Source organism: Lacerta agilis, chromosome 11 (assembly GCF_009819535.1).
Source record: "Lacerta agilis isolate rLacAgi1 chromosome 11, rLacAgi1.pri, whole genome shotgun sequence".
Classification (NCBI taxonomy): domain Eukaryota; kingdom Metazoa; phylum Chordata; class Lepidosauria; order Squamata; family Lacertidae; genus Lacerta; species Lacerta agilis.
In genome coordinates, this window is record NC_046322.1 from 14,423,329 (window position 1) to 14,435,477 (window position 12,149).

At 43.1% G+C, this 12,149-nt stretch overlaps 1 protein-coding gene across 15 annotated transcripts in view; it reads left to right on the plus strand.

The window, feature by feature from the left end:
• The window catches only part of NEDD4L (NEDD4 like E3 ubiquitin protein ligase), a 253,666-nt gene that overhangs the window by 216,016 nt on the left and 25,501 nt on the right, over nucleotides 1-12,149 (plus strand). For 9 of the 15 annotated variants that reach the window (XM_033164293.1, XM_033164282.1, XM_033164291.1 and 6 more), the window contains 5 exons: nucleotides 3,111-3,311; nucleotides 4,845-4,922; nucleotides 6,437-6,491; nucleotides 6,581-6,637; nucleotides 11,253-11,311. In XM_033164293.1, coding sequence (XP_033020184.1) covers nucleotides 3,111-3,311; nucleotides 4,845-4,922; nucleotides 6,437-6,491; nucleotides 6,581-6,637; nucleotides 11,253-11,311 — 450 coding nt within the window. The remainder of the gene's footprint in view (nucleotides 1-3,110; nucleotides 3,312-4,844; nucleotides 4,923-6,436; nucleotides 6,492-6,580; nucleotides 6,638-11,252; nucleotides 11,312-12,149) is intronic. The other 6 variants (XM_033164294.1, XM_033164296.1, XM_033164295.1 and 3 more) reach the window with 1 other exon arrangement.

Consider the following 12,149-nt stretch of genomic DNA (forward strand, 5'->3'; position numbering starts at 1 on the left):
TTGATGAACCACATGCAACCCCCTCTCCCCATTCAGATTGGCCCAGCTTTCAGATCTGCTGCTGCTTTCTGTTTTTGGACTTTCACATACTGCTGCTTTTCTAAGAAGTGATTTATTTATTACACTTATTTCATCCATTTGATGAAGTATTTGCTCAAAAATCATAGGTGCACATCAGAAAAAAAAAATAGCCAGCTACAGAATCAAAGCAAGTGAATATATTTTGTATTCTTCATTTAGCCGATGGGGAAAATATTCATGCTTTCTGTATTGTAAGTGACAGCTGGGGAGGGGGAAAGCACTGCAAGTTAAGTTTTTAGCAACTGAGTGTGACAACTTTGCACGAATTAATAATCACAGTGGATGAAACACTGAAAGGTTGAAATCGGAAGTAACAATATTTGCAATTACATGAAGTCAGATTCTCAATGCACCACATATTCAAATAATCACAGCTCAGAGTGTGTTGATCAGTGTGAAAAGCATTGCAAATATACCTGTGCACACTTTGAACACTAGACAGACCCTTAGTTTAACTTTTTAAGTAATTAGATGGCATCACCCCAATAGCAATCAGATTGTTGGACACCCCCTGTGCCTAGAATGCCTGGGGGAGTCTTGTGAACCCTCCCAGGAGGCTCAATATTGTCTGTACTTCAAGGTTGCAGTCCTCTGTGGTTTCAGACATTCCCAGTCCAATCCCTGGAGATGGCAGGGATTGAACCTAAAACCTTCTGTGTGCAAAGCAGGTGCTTTACCACCGAGTTATGCCCTTTCAGTGAACAACAAGACCTGCACACAAATGAGGCCAGCATATGCAACCTTGCTTTACAAAGATAATGAGTAGTTGAAGGCGCAGCTGCTTCCTTACTTTGAAAACCCGCAAATGAGATTTCTCATTGCCAGCATTTTATGGCAAGAAGGATTCAGGTGGTGAATCCCTTTTTGCCACTTCTTTGCCTAAGCAGGCTGGGAGGCCAGTGTTCACAACCCCTCGCCACCAAGAAATGGCCCGCTGCTGCCAGCTTCCCAGCTCCGAACACCTGTGCACATTATACTCCCCTGTGTTACCACATCCATGCGCACACCTGCTGTGTGCACTCTATGAATGATGCATGCGAGTCCTCATTTTAAACACATACTCTCAGATCAGGGCAAGGTCTGAAGGCACCTAAAGCAGACAGCTCAAGAAGGTGTGGGTTTGGTCAGTGCCTAAGTGGGGCACTGCCTGGGATCTTCACGTCCAACCCCCTAATTTCTGCACCCACTCCAATGTACTTCTTGCCTGCATACAGTATACAGTCTGCATCTTAATATGAAAATTTAGCTCCTCTCTCTTCCTCATCACATTGTAGAGGAGAGGGTTTGTTGCCCAACAAAGTGAAACTTACCTGTATATTTGAGTGGCCCAGTGATAAGATCAGAAAAGGTTTTTAGTTTTAATTGTTTTATACATGGAATTGCTTTTATTTGTTTTTGCGTTTTTCTTGTTTTAGGGTTATAATTGTTCCGTTTGTTTTATAATTGCCTATTTCATTGCTGCAACCCACTTTTGGGGCTTTATGGTGAACAGCAAGTAAGAAGTCAAATAAATAAGGAAGGAAGGAAGGAAGGAAGGAAGGAAGGAAGGAAGGAAAGAAAGAAAGAAAGAAAGAAAGAAAGAAAGAAAGAAAGAAAGGGAGAGAGGATTTGGGGCTCCGGAAAAATGGCCGGAATGAACTCCTCTCCTCAGTCTCACCCCCACTCCCTTCTTCCTTAAAGATAAAACGTTGCTTTTATTTCCCTTTTCATGCTGTGGTTTCTGAGCGTTTAGTTAAAACTGTGGCGTTATACTTGGTAAGAAGAGGCAGGTTGATGCTGTAGTGCAGTGATGGCCAAACTTGGCCGTTCTGCTGTTTAGGGACTACAATTCCCATCATCCCTGACCACTGGTCCTGTTAGCTAGGGATGATGGAGTTGTAGTCCCAAAACAGCTGGACGGCCAAGTTTGGCCATCACTGCTCTAGTGCAGTGTTTTTCAACCACTGTTCCGCGGCACACTAGTGTGCCGCGAGATGCAGCCTGGTGTGCCGTGGGAAAAATTGAAAAATTACTTTATATATAGTCAATATAGGCACAGAGTTAATTTTTTTAACATTTTCTAATGGTGGTGTGCCTCGTGATTTTTTTCATGAAACAAGTGTGCCTTTGCCCAAAAAAGGTTGAAAAACACTGCTCTAGTGCATTGAAATGCCGGTACCTATGCTGAGGATTTTGGGGTGATGGGATTGCATTGTGGTGGGTGGTGGGAGTTTTGGGTTTCTCCTCACTCGCTTCCCGAAAGGGTATGCCCTCGGAGGTGAGATTCAGGGCTTGCACTGTCTTCTGCATCTGTCTCAGCCTAACCACAATAATAACTTTGTGTGTGTGTGTCTGTGCTGACTGCGCTGCACATGTTTATAGTGCATTAGACAAGGAATAACGGCTGATTTCCAGGCAAGGTAGTGATGGGGACGATTATGCGCTTTCAGTCCTTTTATCCCAGGTGAAGATCTCTGCGGTGTAGTGATTAGTGCACTGGACTAGAACCTGGGAGACCCAGGTTCAAATCCCCACTCAGCGACATAAAAGTCCACTGGGTAACCTTGGGGCTAGTCTTTTAGCCTAGCCCAGGGGTCTGCAAGGTTTACCTCGCCTGGGCTGGTTCACTCCAGCGGAGATCCCTCCGTTGGCCGGATCACGCATGTGAGTGTGCACGCCTGCGATTTCTGGCACCTGTGCAGACACGATTTCCGGCACTGCAGAAGCGAGTCCCCTCGCCGCGCCAGTTTAGTGCAGCACACAGGGACTCGCCAAGCGAACGGCTCGGTTTCGGGGCGGCTCGTGGGCCGGTTAAACGACCCCTGTGGGCCGCTTGTGGCCCATGGGCCTTAGGTTGCTGACCCCTGGCCTAACCTACTGAACAGGGTTGTTGTGAGGATTAAATGGAGAGGCAGAGAAGAGTGTGTGTCACCGTCAGCTGCTTCAAAGTGGGATAAAAACGTTATAATGATTTTTTTAAAAAAATTAACCTGGCATCTTTCACACTATAAGATGACCGTCTTGATTCTTACCGCTGCTTCTTCCCACAGGGACTGATCAAGGACTCTCCTGTGCGAAGGGCTGTGAAGGACACCCTTTCCAACCCGCAATCTCCGCAGCCTTCTCCCTACAATTCTCCAAAACCACAGCATAAGTTGACCCAAAGCTTCTTACCTCCTGGCTGGGAGATGCGAATAGCACCCAATGGCAGACCTTTCTTTATCGATCATAACACAAAGACCACTACATGGGTAAGAGGAATTCCAAATGTGTGCATCTTTGGGGGGAGGACCTGGGGGAGTTATAGAGGTTCACAGCAGAGACCAGAAAGCACGTGAAAGTTGGGGTGGAAGCGGCAGGGAGTGGGGAGATACCAAAATAAATTTCAGCAGAATTCAATGGAGGGTAGTCTACAGGCTTCTTCTACACTTGTTTCATTTTTGAACTATCATTTCAGCCTGTATTTTTTTCCCCCTGATAAGCTGCTCCATGGAACTTTAAATATTATGTTCTCCTGCTTCTTAGCAGCAGCTCAGCGGACGCACATTATGCTTTAAAGCTTTTGCCCCATAACCCTATATTGTATGCTCTGTGCTGAAAATAGCCAGTTTCTTCAACTTCTCCAGTCAATTATTGTTGTTGCTAGGCCACGGTACTTGGCATTTTAGAATAATATTTTAAAAAGACATGTCCTTTCCCTAAGGAGCTTACGGTGCATTCTGAGCTCATTTGGTTTACTCTCTAGATGTCGTCGTTTACATCCAGGGATAGCTCAGTTGGTAGAGCACAAACTCTTAAATCCCAGGGTTGTGGGTTCAAGCCCCACCTTGGGCAAAAGATTCCTGCGTTGCAGTGGGTTCGACTAGATGGCCCTCATGGTCCCTTCCAACTCTACAGTTCTATAATTCTTTTATCTCTGTGATCTCTGCACGCACAACACCATCTTCAAAGCTTCTCTCTGTGTCCCGCCGTGCTGCTTTCTGTTATTCTCTTATCGGCATAGAAGGCTGCCTTTATACCAAGTCAGACCATTGGTCTAGCTAGCTAAGCATTGTAAATGCTCACTGACAGCAGCTCTCCCAGCCCTCCTGCCTCATGTTCAGCCTCCCGGGCTGCTCCAGACACAGGAAATAAAAAAAAAATGTTGTGCAATATCAGCCTGCATATCTGGCCATCTCCAGAATAACTGAGGTGGATTGAAACTGCGTAGCAAAAAATAAACTGCAAACCTCTGCCCAGCTGCACACAACCCTGTAGGTTTTAATAGGCTGCAATCCTGTCTAGTCATAAATTCAGTGGGGCTTACTGCCAGCTAAGTAGGTTTAGGGTTGCAGCCCTTAGAGATATACCGAAAGCCAAGTATGAGATTTCTAGCTATAAGGTTTGAATGAAGCCCATTGCATTATTTAATAGGTTGCTTGAAAGTTCAGCATGCAATTTTCTAATTGGCTATAAGGAATGTTGTTTTCGCGGGAAGGGGGAAGAAGCTAAAACAGCCGCATGAGTTACTGTTGAAAATGGCTTGCATCTGCTCATTTGAACCATGCATTCCTAAAGAAAACATTCCCTTAAAATAGTTGTGTACGTGGTTTGAGTTAAGCCACAAATGCAATAGTGGGTTGCAAGGTTCAGTCTACAAAGTGACTACTTCTTCTTGGAATCAAAGAATTAGTGAAGAAATGGCTTTGATAGGAGAGGTCCAAGTAAAGGTGTAAATATGAAATGGATGTGTGTGTGCAGATCCAAGCTATGGCGTTCTTACAGCAACTTGCTTGTCATTACAGGAAGATCCGCGGCTGAAATTCCCAGTACACCTGCGTTCAAAAGCTGCTTTAAACCCTAACGACTTAGGTCCCCTTCCTGTAAGTATCCATCTTCACACATTTGTACAGTTTGATCTAGGCGCTTGCTGCATGTGTGGATAGATTTGTGTGCCGTGGCGGTTGTGTCTGTTGTTCCTGCTGCTTTACTGTGAACAAAAAACGTGTCCCTCACAGTCTTTCTAACAGCACTTTTGAAGCGTCCAGTCACTTGACTGCTTGGCTGCGATGCCTGCCCATTTAGCTGTGGCATATGAAAGGACCAATGTAGCCATCGCTGAAGGTTAAATCACTGCACGGTCTCTGGATTCCGGATGGTTGCTACCAAATCAAAAGCAGTTAGGCTTTAATGAGAGGGAAGACTTGCAAATGCCAACGTTAGGGAATATGACTCATTTCATAATACATTCTCAGCCTGCTAATGGAGATCTGTATATATGTACATATTCTTCTCCCCCGTTCTTTCATAGGCCTTCACAAATCCAGCTTAATGGTTGGATTCTTTTCTGCAGCATGAACGGAAAGTCTGCTTCATGGCTTTAATTTACACGAGTAAATGACAACTTTGCATTTCAGACTGTCCTCTGAGAGGCAGGCAATTTGTAGGATTGCAGGAAGATGCCACTGGTTTGCATTCTAGTAATAAGAAACAAGGGAACTGATTTTGTTGCTCTCTGTGGTCTCTTCCCCCCCCCACCCCAACGCACATATTACATTTACCTCCTGGGAAAAGCTGTGTTGTGTTCCATTTGTACGTGCCCCTATTCTAAAGGCTAAGAATAAAACTATTCTAAGAAGCTGCCTTAACACGGAGTCAGACTGTGGGTTTATCCTTAGCCCCATACAGTCATACCTCGGCTCCCGAACGCCTTGGGAGTCGAACATTCTGGCTCCCGAACGGTTGAGAACCGGAAGTGAGTATTCCTGTTTTCGAACGTTCTTTTGGAAGCCAAATGTCTGACGAGGCTTCCGCGGCTTCCGGAACGGATTCCGTTCGACTTCCGAGGTACGACTGTACTGTCAGTTCTGACTGCAAGCAGCCCTTCTGAGCCCTGCTCCCTGAGAGTAGAGAAGCCAGGGGGCCAAATCTGGACCCTTTAGCTTGCAGCGTATGCCCTGTCTGTCTTTCTCAACTCTGGCAATGTTGACTGCAATGGAGGCTTTGATGTTGGGAACACCTCCGTCCAGACCTAGAATCCAACCATTCTCCAGGAACGAAAGCAGCTTCCGTTTGGCTTTGACATTCTCCCTGCCCGTTGGTTTGATGGGGAAGAACCAGATCCACATATCATCATTTGGTATGCGCAATCTGGTTCCCTTCCCTGGAATAGGTGGCGTCCGTTGTGTGCAAGAGAGCCATGCGTTCCTCGGGTCGCACATGGCTCAGAATGCAAAACCGAACCTCAGAACAAATGTATATATACCACATGGAGCATTCTTAAAGGGAGAAGAAGATAGGCTTGCCTGCTTGAAATAAGTGCACATTAGTACATCAATAAATATTAATTCTCCTGCTGATGTTGTTTTGTTTATTTATTTTTGTTCTTTAATTACAGCCTGGTTGGGAGGAAAGGATACATTTGGATGGAAGAACGTTTTATATAGACCATAGTAAGTAGGCACGCAGGTTCTACAGCAAGTAGATGGAGGGAGGTAATCAATATCGAAGTGAAAGCTTTGTAATTTTACTCTTCATTTAGGAAGCCAGGTGTTGATATGTGGCGACATTCATACCCGAGAATTAGTGCCTTCCTACGGTACTGTATAATTCACCAAAAGCTTGCTTTTAATTGGCTCATCAAGCTTTGTCCCTATTTGATCTTGTGAAGCATTAACATTTCTTCTTTGTGGTTGTTTTTGTTGAACTTCTTTGGATATTTTTATTTTATTTTATTTTGGTGTTGTGGATGGATCCCATGGCTTATATGCACTTATTAATAAACGAAAGCACACTCTAGGAATAGAAAATAAGATGAGAAAAAAAATGATGTAGCCACGAGTCTGTCTATGTAGGCAGTGGAAGAAATTTTCAATAGAATCTTCCCCCCCACAAATTACTCAAAGAAGGTCTTGGGGCAACGCCAGTTCTGACCTTATTTTCTATTTGTGGCATGTTAATCTTGCACTCTCCCTGTTAATCTCTCTACACTTCTGTTCCTTGAAGTTCCAGTGTAAATGGTGTTTCATTGTAGACCCTGTCCTATTACAGCACCTCTGAACAAGTGTGTGGGTCTTCGTTGTGTTTTGACTATCAAGTGGCAACAGAAATAATTTGTTCTTCTGCTGGGAGTGTTTGTGGTTTTTTTCCTTTATATCTTCATGAATACATATTGCTCATTAAATATCTTCTAGAATTTTTTTTTAAAAAGGAAAACAGAAGAAAGTAGTATTGAACTTGTAAAATTAACTTTTGTAAAAAAAAAATTTTTTTAATGCGCCATTGTTGTGTTCTATGTTTTCCTTGGAACGCCATAGAATTAACCACTAGAAGTATCCGTAGTTGTATGGTGCCAGGTTTTTTATTCTCAATTAAACTGCTTGGGTAAAGTAGCTTACATATTTTGCAAGGGCATGAATAGCTTTTAAGTAGTATCATGGCTTTAGTATAAGGAATAGAATCCCTACACTTTCAGGACTAGATTGGCCCATTTGTGTGTGGCGGGGGGAGAGAACACCTGTATTTAACTAAGAAACTGAAGCTTAAAGTTGCCAATTACCCCTTAATTTTGTGTATCTTCCACCTGTGCCGGTATAATATGTCTTCAGTGTTGAAGCTTGTGGCACAGGGGTGGATACACAGCAATCCTAAGCATTGATTTGTTGCCACTCTCAATCCTAAATAGCTGCTTTTTGTTGCAGCCCCAGGAATAGATTTTAATTCTCCTGTCACAAACATGGTACCCCAAGCATCGAAATCTGGGTACAGGGTGATGCCATGGTCGCTTACCATTGCCAATGTTTTAAAACCAACTCACTCTCACATTGAGCATAATATTCCTGCATTGCCTGAGGTTGGACTACAGTTGATGATCCCTTCCAACTCTACAGTTCTATGATTCTATTATTCCTTATGGGTGTTGGAAGTTCTTAGGAGGCTACTTCATACCTACGTTCCCTTAAGTAAGCCACATGTTTACGCAGCTGTGCTATGGTATCATAGAATTTGTAGAGTTGGAAAGGGATCCCAAGGGTCGTCTAGTCCAAACCCCTTGCAATGCAAAGAATCTCAGCTAAAACATCCATGGCAGATGTCCATCCAACCTCTGCTTAAAAACCTCCAAGGAAGGAGAGTTCTGTACTGGCTGAAGCAAGAGTGTTGGCACTGGTGGCTCTGCCAGTTCTCCTGCTAGAGCCAGGCTCCATAGTTTGTTCTGGGGCACACACACACACACACACACACACACACACACACCGATACCACGAGCTACTGCTTAACACAGGCATGTCCAAAGTCCATTTCGGGGGCCCATTCCAGCCCCTGTGGCAGTTTATTTCCTGGGGTAAAAGCCTAAAAAAGCCTCAACAACTTCAAGCTTGGCAGGGGGTTGGACTGGATGGCCCTTGCGGTCTCTTCCAACTCTATGATTCTATGATTCAATCCTAAAAAAAAGGTCAACAATTTTGATGGCCCTTCACTTCATCAAATCTGGCCCCTTTGAAAAATGTTTGGACACCACTGGCTTAACAGATGACCTTTTATTCTCAGACATTTCCAAATTCATTGAAACCACGAAGGGCTTTTAAGGCTCTTTCCCCCCACCCTCTACAAAATTGTAGCTGGCAAACTTCCAAGATCCATCTTTTTTAAAACAAACAAACAAACAAACAAACAAGGATATTTATTTCAGTCAAATCCCTCTTGCGTCCATCACGGTTTCAAGCAACTCTGCCTACTTTACCCATCGGCAAAGGGCAGAAATTGAGCCATTTGCAGTTTCTCTGTGATAAAGCTGTCCTCAGTTTTTGAAAGGTCGAGCAGTGCAAAAAAACGTTGCCGTGTTTGTATAGTGTACGCTTCCAACCACACCGTTGTACAGTGATTTCTTTTGCAAATAAATAAATATTACTGTTGGGAGCCGCCCAAAGTGGCTGGAGAAACCTAGCCAGATGGGCAGGCTATAAATAATAAAATTATTATTATTATTACTACTACTACTACTACTACTTTAAAAACATACATTTATGCTTAAAGAAGCCATATCAGTGAGCTCTATGGTCAAGTTATTTTAAGAGTTCTGCCATGATTCCCACCCCCTAATTTTGTGTGTTTGTGTGCTGCCAAAGGGTATATTGTTTTTGAGAGCCTAAAATTGCACTTGTGCTCTGTTATCACTTAACGTGTGTTAGATAGTAAAAGTTTGTAAATATGTTCCCAAAGGCAATGCTTTCCAACTTATGACTACTATTGCTGAAGTTTTTGGACTTTAAAAGAGCCCCAAATAATTCCCAGGACTTTTAGCTCAGTCGGTAGAGCACGAGACTCTTAATCTCAGGGTCGTGAGTTTGAGCCCCATGTTGGGCAAAAACATTCCTGTATTGCAGGGGGTTGGACTAGATGACTCTTGTGGTCCCTTCCAACTCTACAATTCTATGATTCTGTGATCCCCCTGGTTCCGTATTTCCAATTGCTTGCTTGTATTAGGACCCTCATGTCACCCTTTGGAAGGCTAGAAGGCCTCGAGCCTTAAGTTGCTTCATGAACGCAACAGGATGGCAAAAGGATATTAAGGAAAGATTATCCACTCTTTTACACATAGGCTTGCAACATAAATCGGCCTTGTCACACTGCACCCTGGCTTCGGTGTACCCCAAAACATACAAACACATTCCTTCCAAAGGGTTGCACAGACCTGTACACAGTCTTAATATGTGACACACACACATACACACACACACACAAATAAAAAAACAGACCTTAGACACTGAGAGCACCCATATATAAATGAAGTCTCTGCATTTCAGAGTCTTGATTTAAAGTCTATATGGGCATTGTGAGAACTTCAGACATACGAGTTGACCTTGCCACCATCCTAAATGGCACTTTTTCCTCCAGGTTGGGGAGCATAAGGACGTTGAGGAATGCTTCTCATATACACAGTGGTCAGATTCCAGACCCAGGGCAGACCGCAAAATATAGTTGTGCTGAGAGTGCGAGAGAGAGAGAGAGAGAGAGATTTTATATATATCTATCCCTCAAAGGGATTAAAAAAACCTAAATTTTCTCTATGTGAGCAGGAGATGCCTTTATAATTTATGCCATAGGTTCTGAATTGCCTTTCTTCTTCACAAAGCTGTTTCCCAACACATACAGCCCTCTTGTTTTCATCTAGCTTTCTCCGCAACAGTGCATATACCCCAATAGCTGCCTGCTCCAGTTTTTTTTCTTTTTTCTTCTCTCTCTCTCTCTCCGCTAGTTCCAGTTACAGGTGGGTAGCCGTGTTGGTCTGCCATAGTCAAAACAAAACAAAACAAAAAATTCTTTCCAGTAGCACCTTAGAGACCAACTAAGTTTGTTCTTGGTATGAGCTTTCGTGTGCATGCACACTTCTTCAGATACATTCAGTGTATCTGAAGAAGTGTGCATGCACACGAAAGCTCATACCAAGAACAAACTTAGTTGGTCTCTAAGGTGCTACTGGAAAGAATTTTTTATTTTATTTTGTTTTCTCTCCACTAGGATTGTCTCCCATGCCCTATGGAATAGCAGGACAGCTTAAAAAAAACAACGTATAACTGAATTGATATTTTAAGGGTTCTAATTAAGTCTACTCTTGAATTTGACAAACAAAAAAAACAAATTAAACAGGTTTAATTTCTGACCTTCTCCATTCTCTAGGGCTTTACCCATCCCACTCTTTTCCTCCAGCATTTCATTGCAGCCGTCCGTCCTTACATTTATGAGCTAGTGGGGTAGCCCTAATGTCTATCCCGGAAATAGTTTTTGAATAAGTCCATTTGCACAAGTCCAATGCAAACCCATTTGCATTGTAAATTTAGTCAGGTGTTTGGAGCAGTTCACCAGTCTGCATTTTTGCATATCTAATCTGAGCTGAACACAAATTATAAATCCCTGGAAAGAGGGGTTTATAATTTGTATATGTGATACTATAAAGTCTGTTAACTAATGAAGTGCTAGATTATAGATGGTATTTGCATTTTTGAATGGATGTTTCCCACTAAACAGTTGTGATGGGGGATTTAATGGATGGGGTGTACATAATTTCCCCCCTAACACTGCAGAATGTATATAGAGATAGGCAAGAAGAGGAATGTTTTGTTGTTGTTGTTGTTTTGTTGTTTTAAATCTCAGTTTGGATGTAAAAAGGATTCTAGAAGAGAACTCATGTTGTGGTTTCTCTTGTTAACTTACAGATAATAAAATTACCCAGTGGGAAGACCCCAGACTGCAGAATCCTGCTATTACTGGTCCAGTAAGTACTTGAATGTAGAATTTTGTGTAAATTTGAGTTGAGGCATCTGTGATTGGCAGCTGGTACCCTGAGGATCACTGTGAGCAAAATAGTCCTGCTTGCTTTGAAGGAAAACTGCCCACCCACTTTTCTCATTTAATATAATAATAATAAAAACTTTATTCGCATAGCCAGCAGCCATTGCAACAAAAGATACACAATGTACAGTTAAAAAAATAGTGGGTAAAAAGATCAGTCAAATGGTTATTGTGGCCCTTAATCTCATTGCGCCCTCAATAAATCTAGAAACGTTTGTTGTTGTCAGCTCATTTAGATCAGATAAGAGAAAGAACAAGTGTTCGCAGATGGACGCTCTGGGGTAGTGAGTAAGAGTGGAGTAATAAATGCGGACCTCAGATCTTTATAGAGTGAGCATGACACTGTTACTTTTCTCATTATCGGCTCTTGGCTTCTTTTTCATCATCTGTTCATCAGCCCCAAAATCATATCAATACCTATTCAGGGGACTTGATTCCACTACACACAAGCAATCCTGCTAGTGCAACGAGCCTTTTCTTCCACTTCTCCAGTGCCCTCTGTGCTACCTGCAATTGGCTTTGAAGGGTGTTGGGAGTTCCCCCCAGAACGGTGGGATGGGGTGGGGAGCAGAGGGAGAATTGTTCCATCTGGCAAGCTGCAAAGCTTGCACCAATGGAGCAATTGCCATTAAATATGTCCTGGAGTTCCCAAAGCCACCTTGGGGTTAGCAGGTGAAAAAGAGAGGTGGTGCTGTGCATGTCAGCTGCATACTGGTGGCACTCCAGATGAAATGTCTGAATGGCTCCTTGCAGCAATTTAA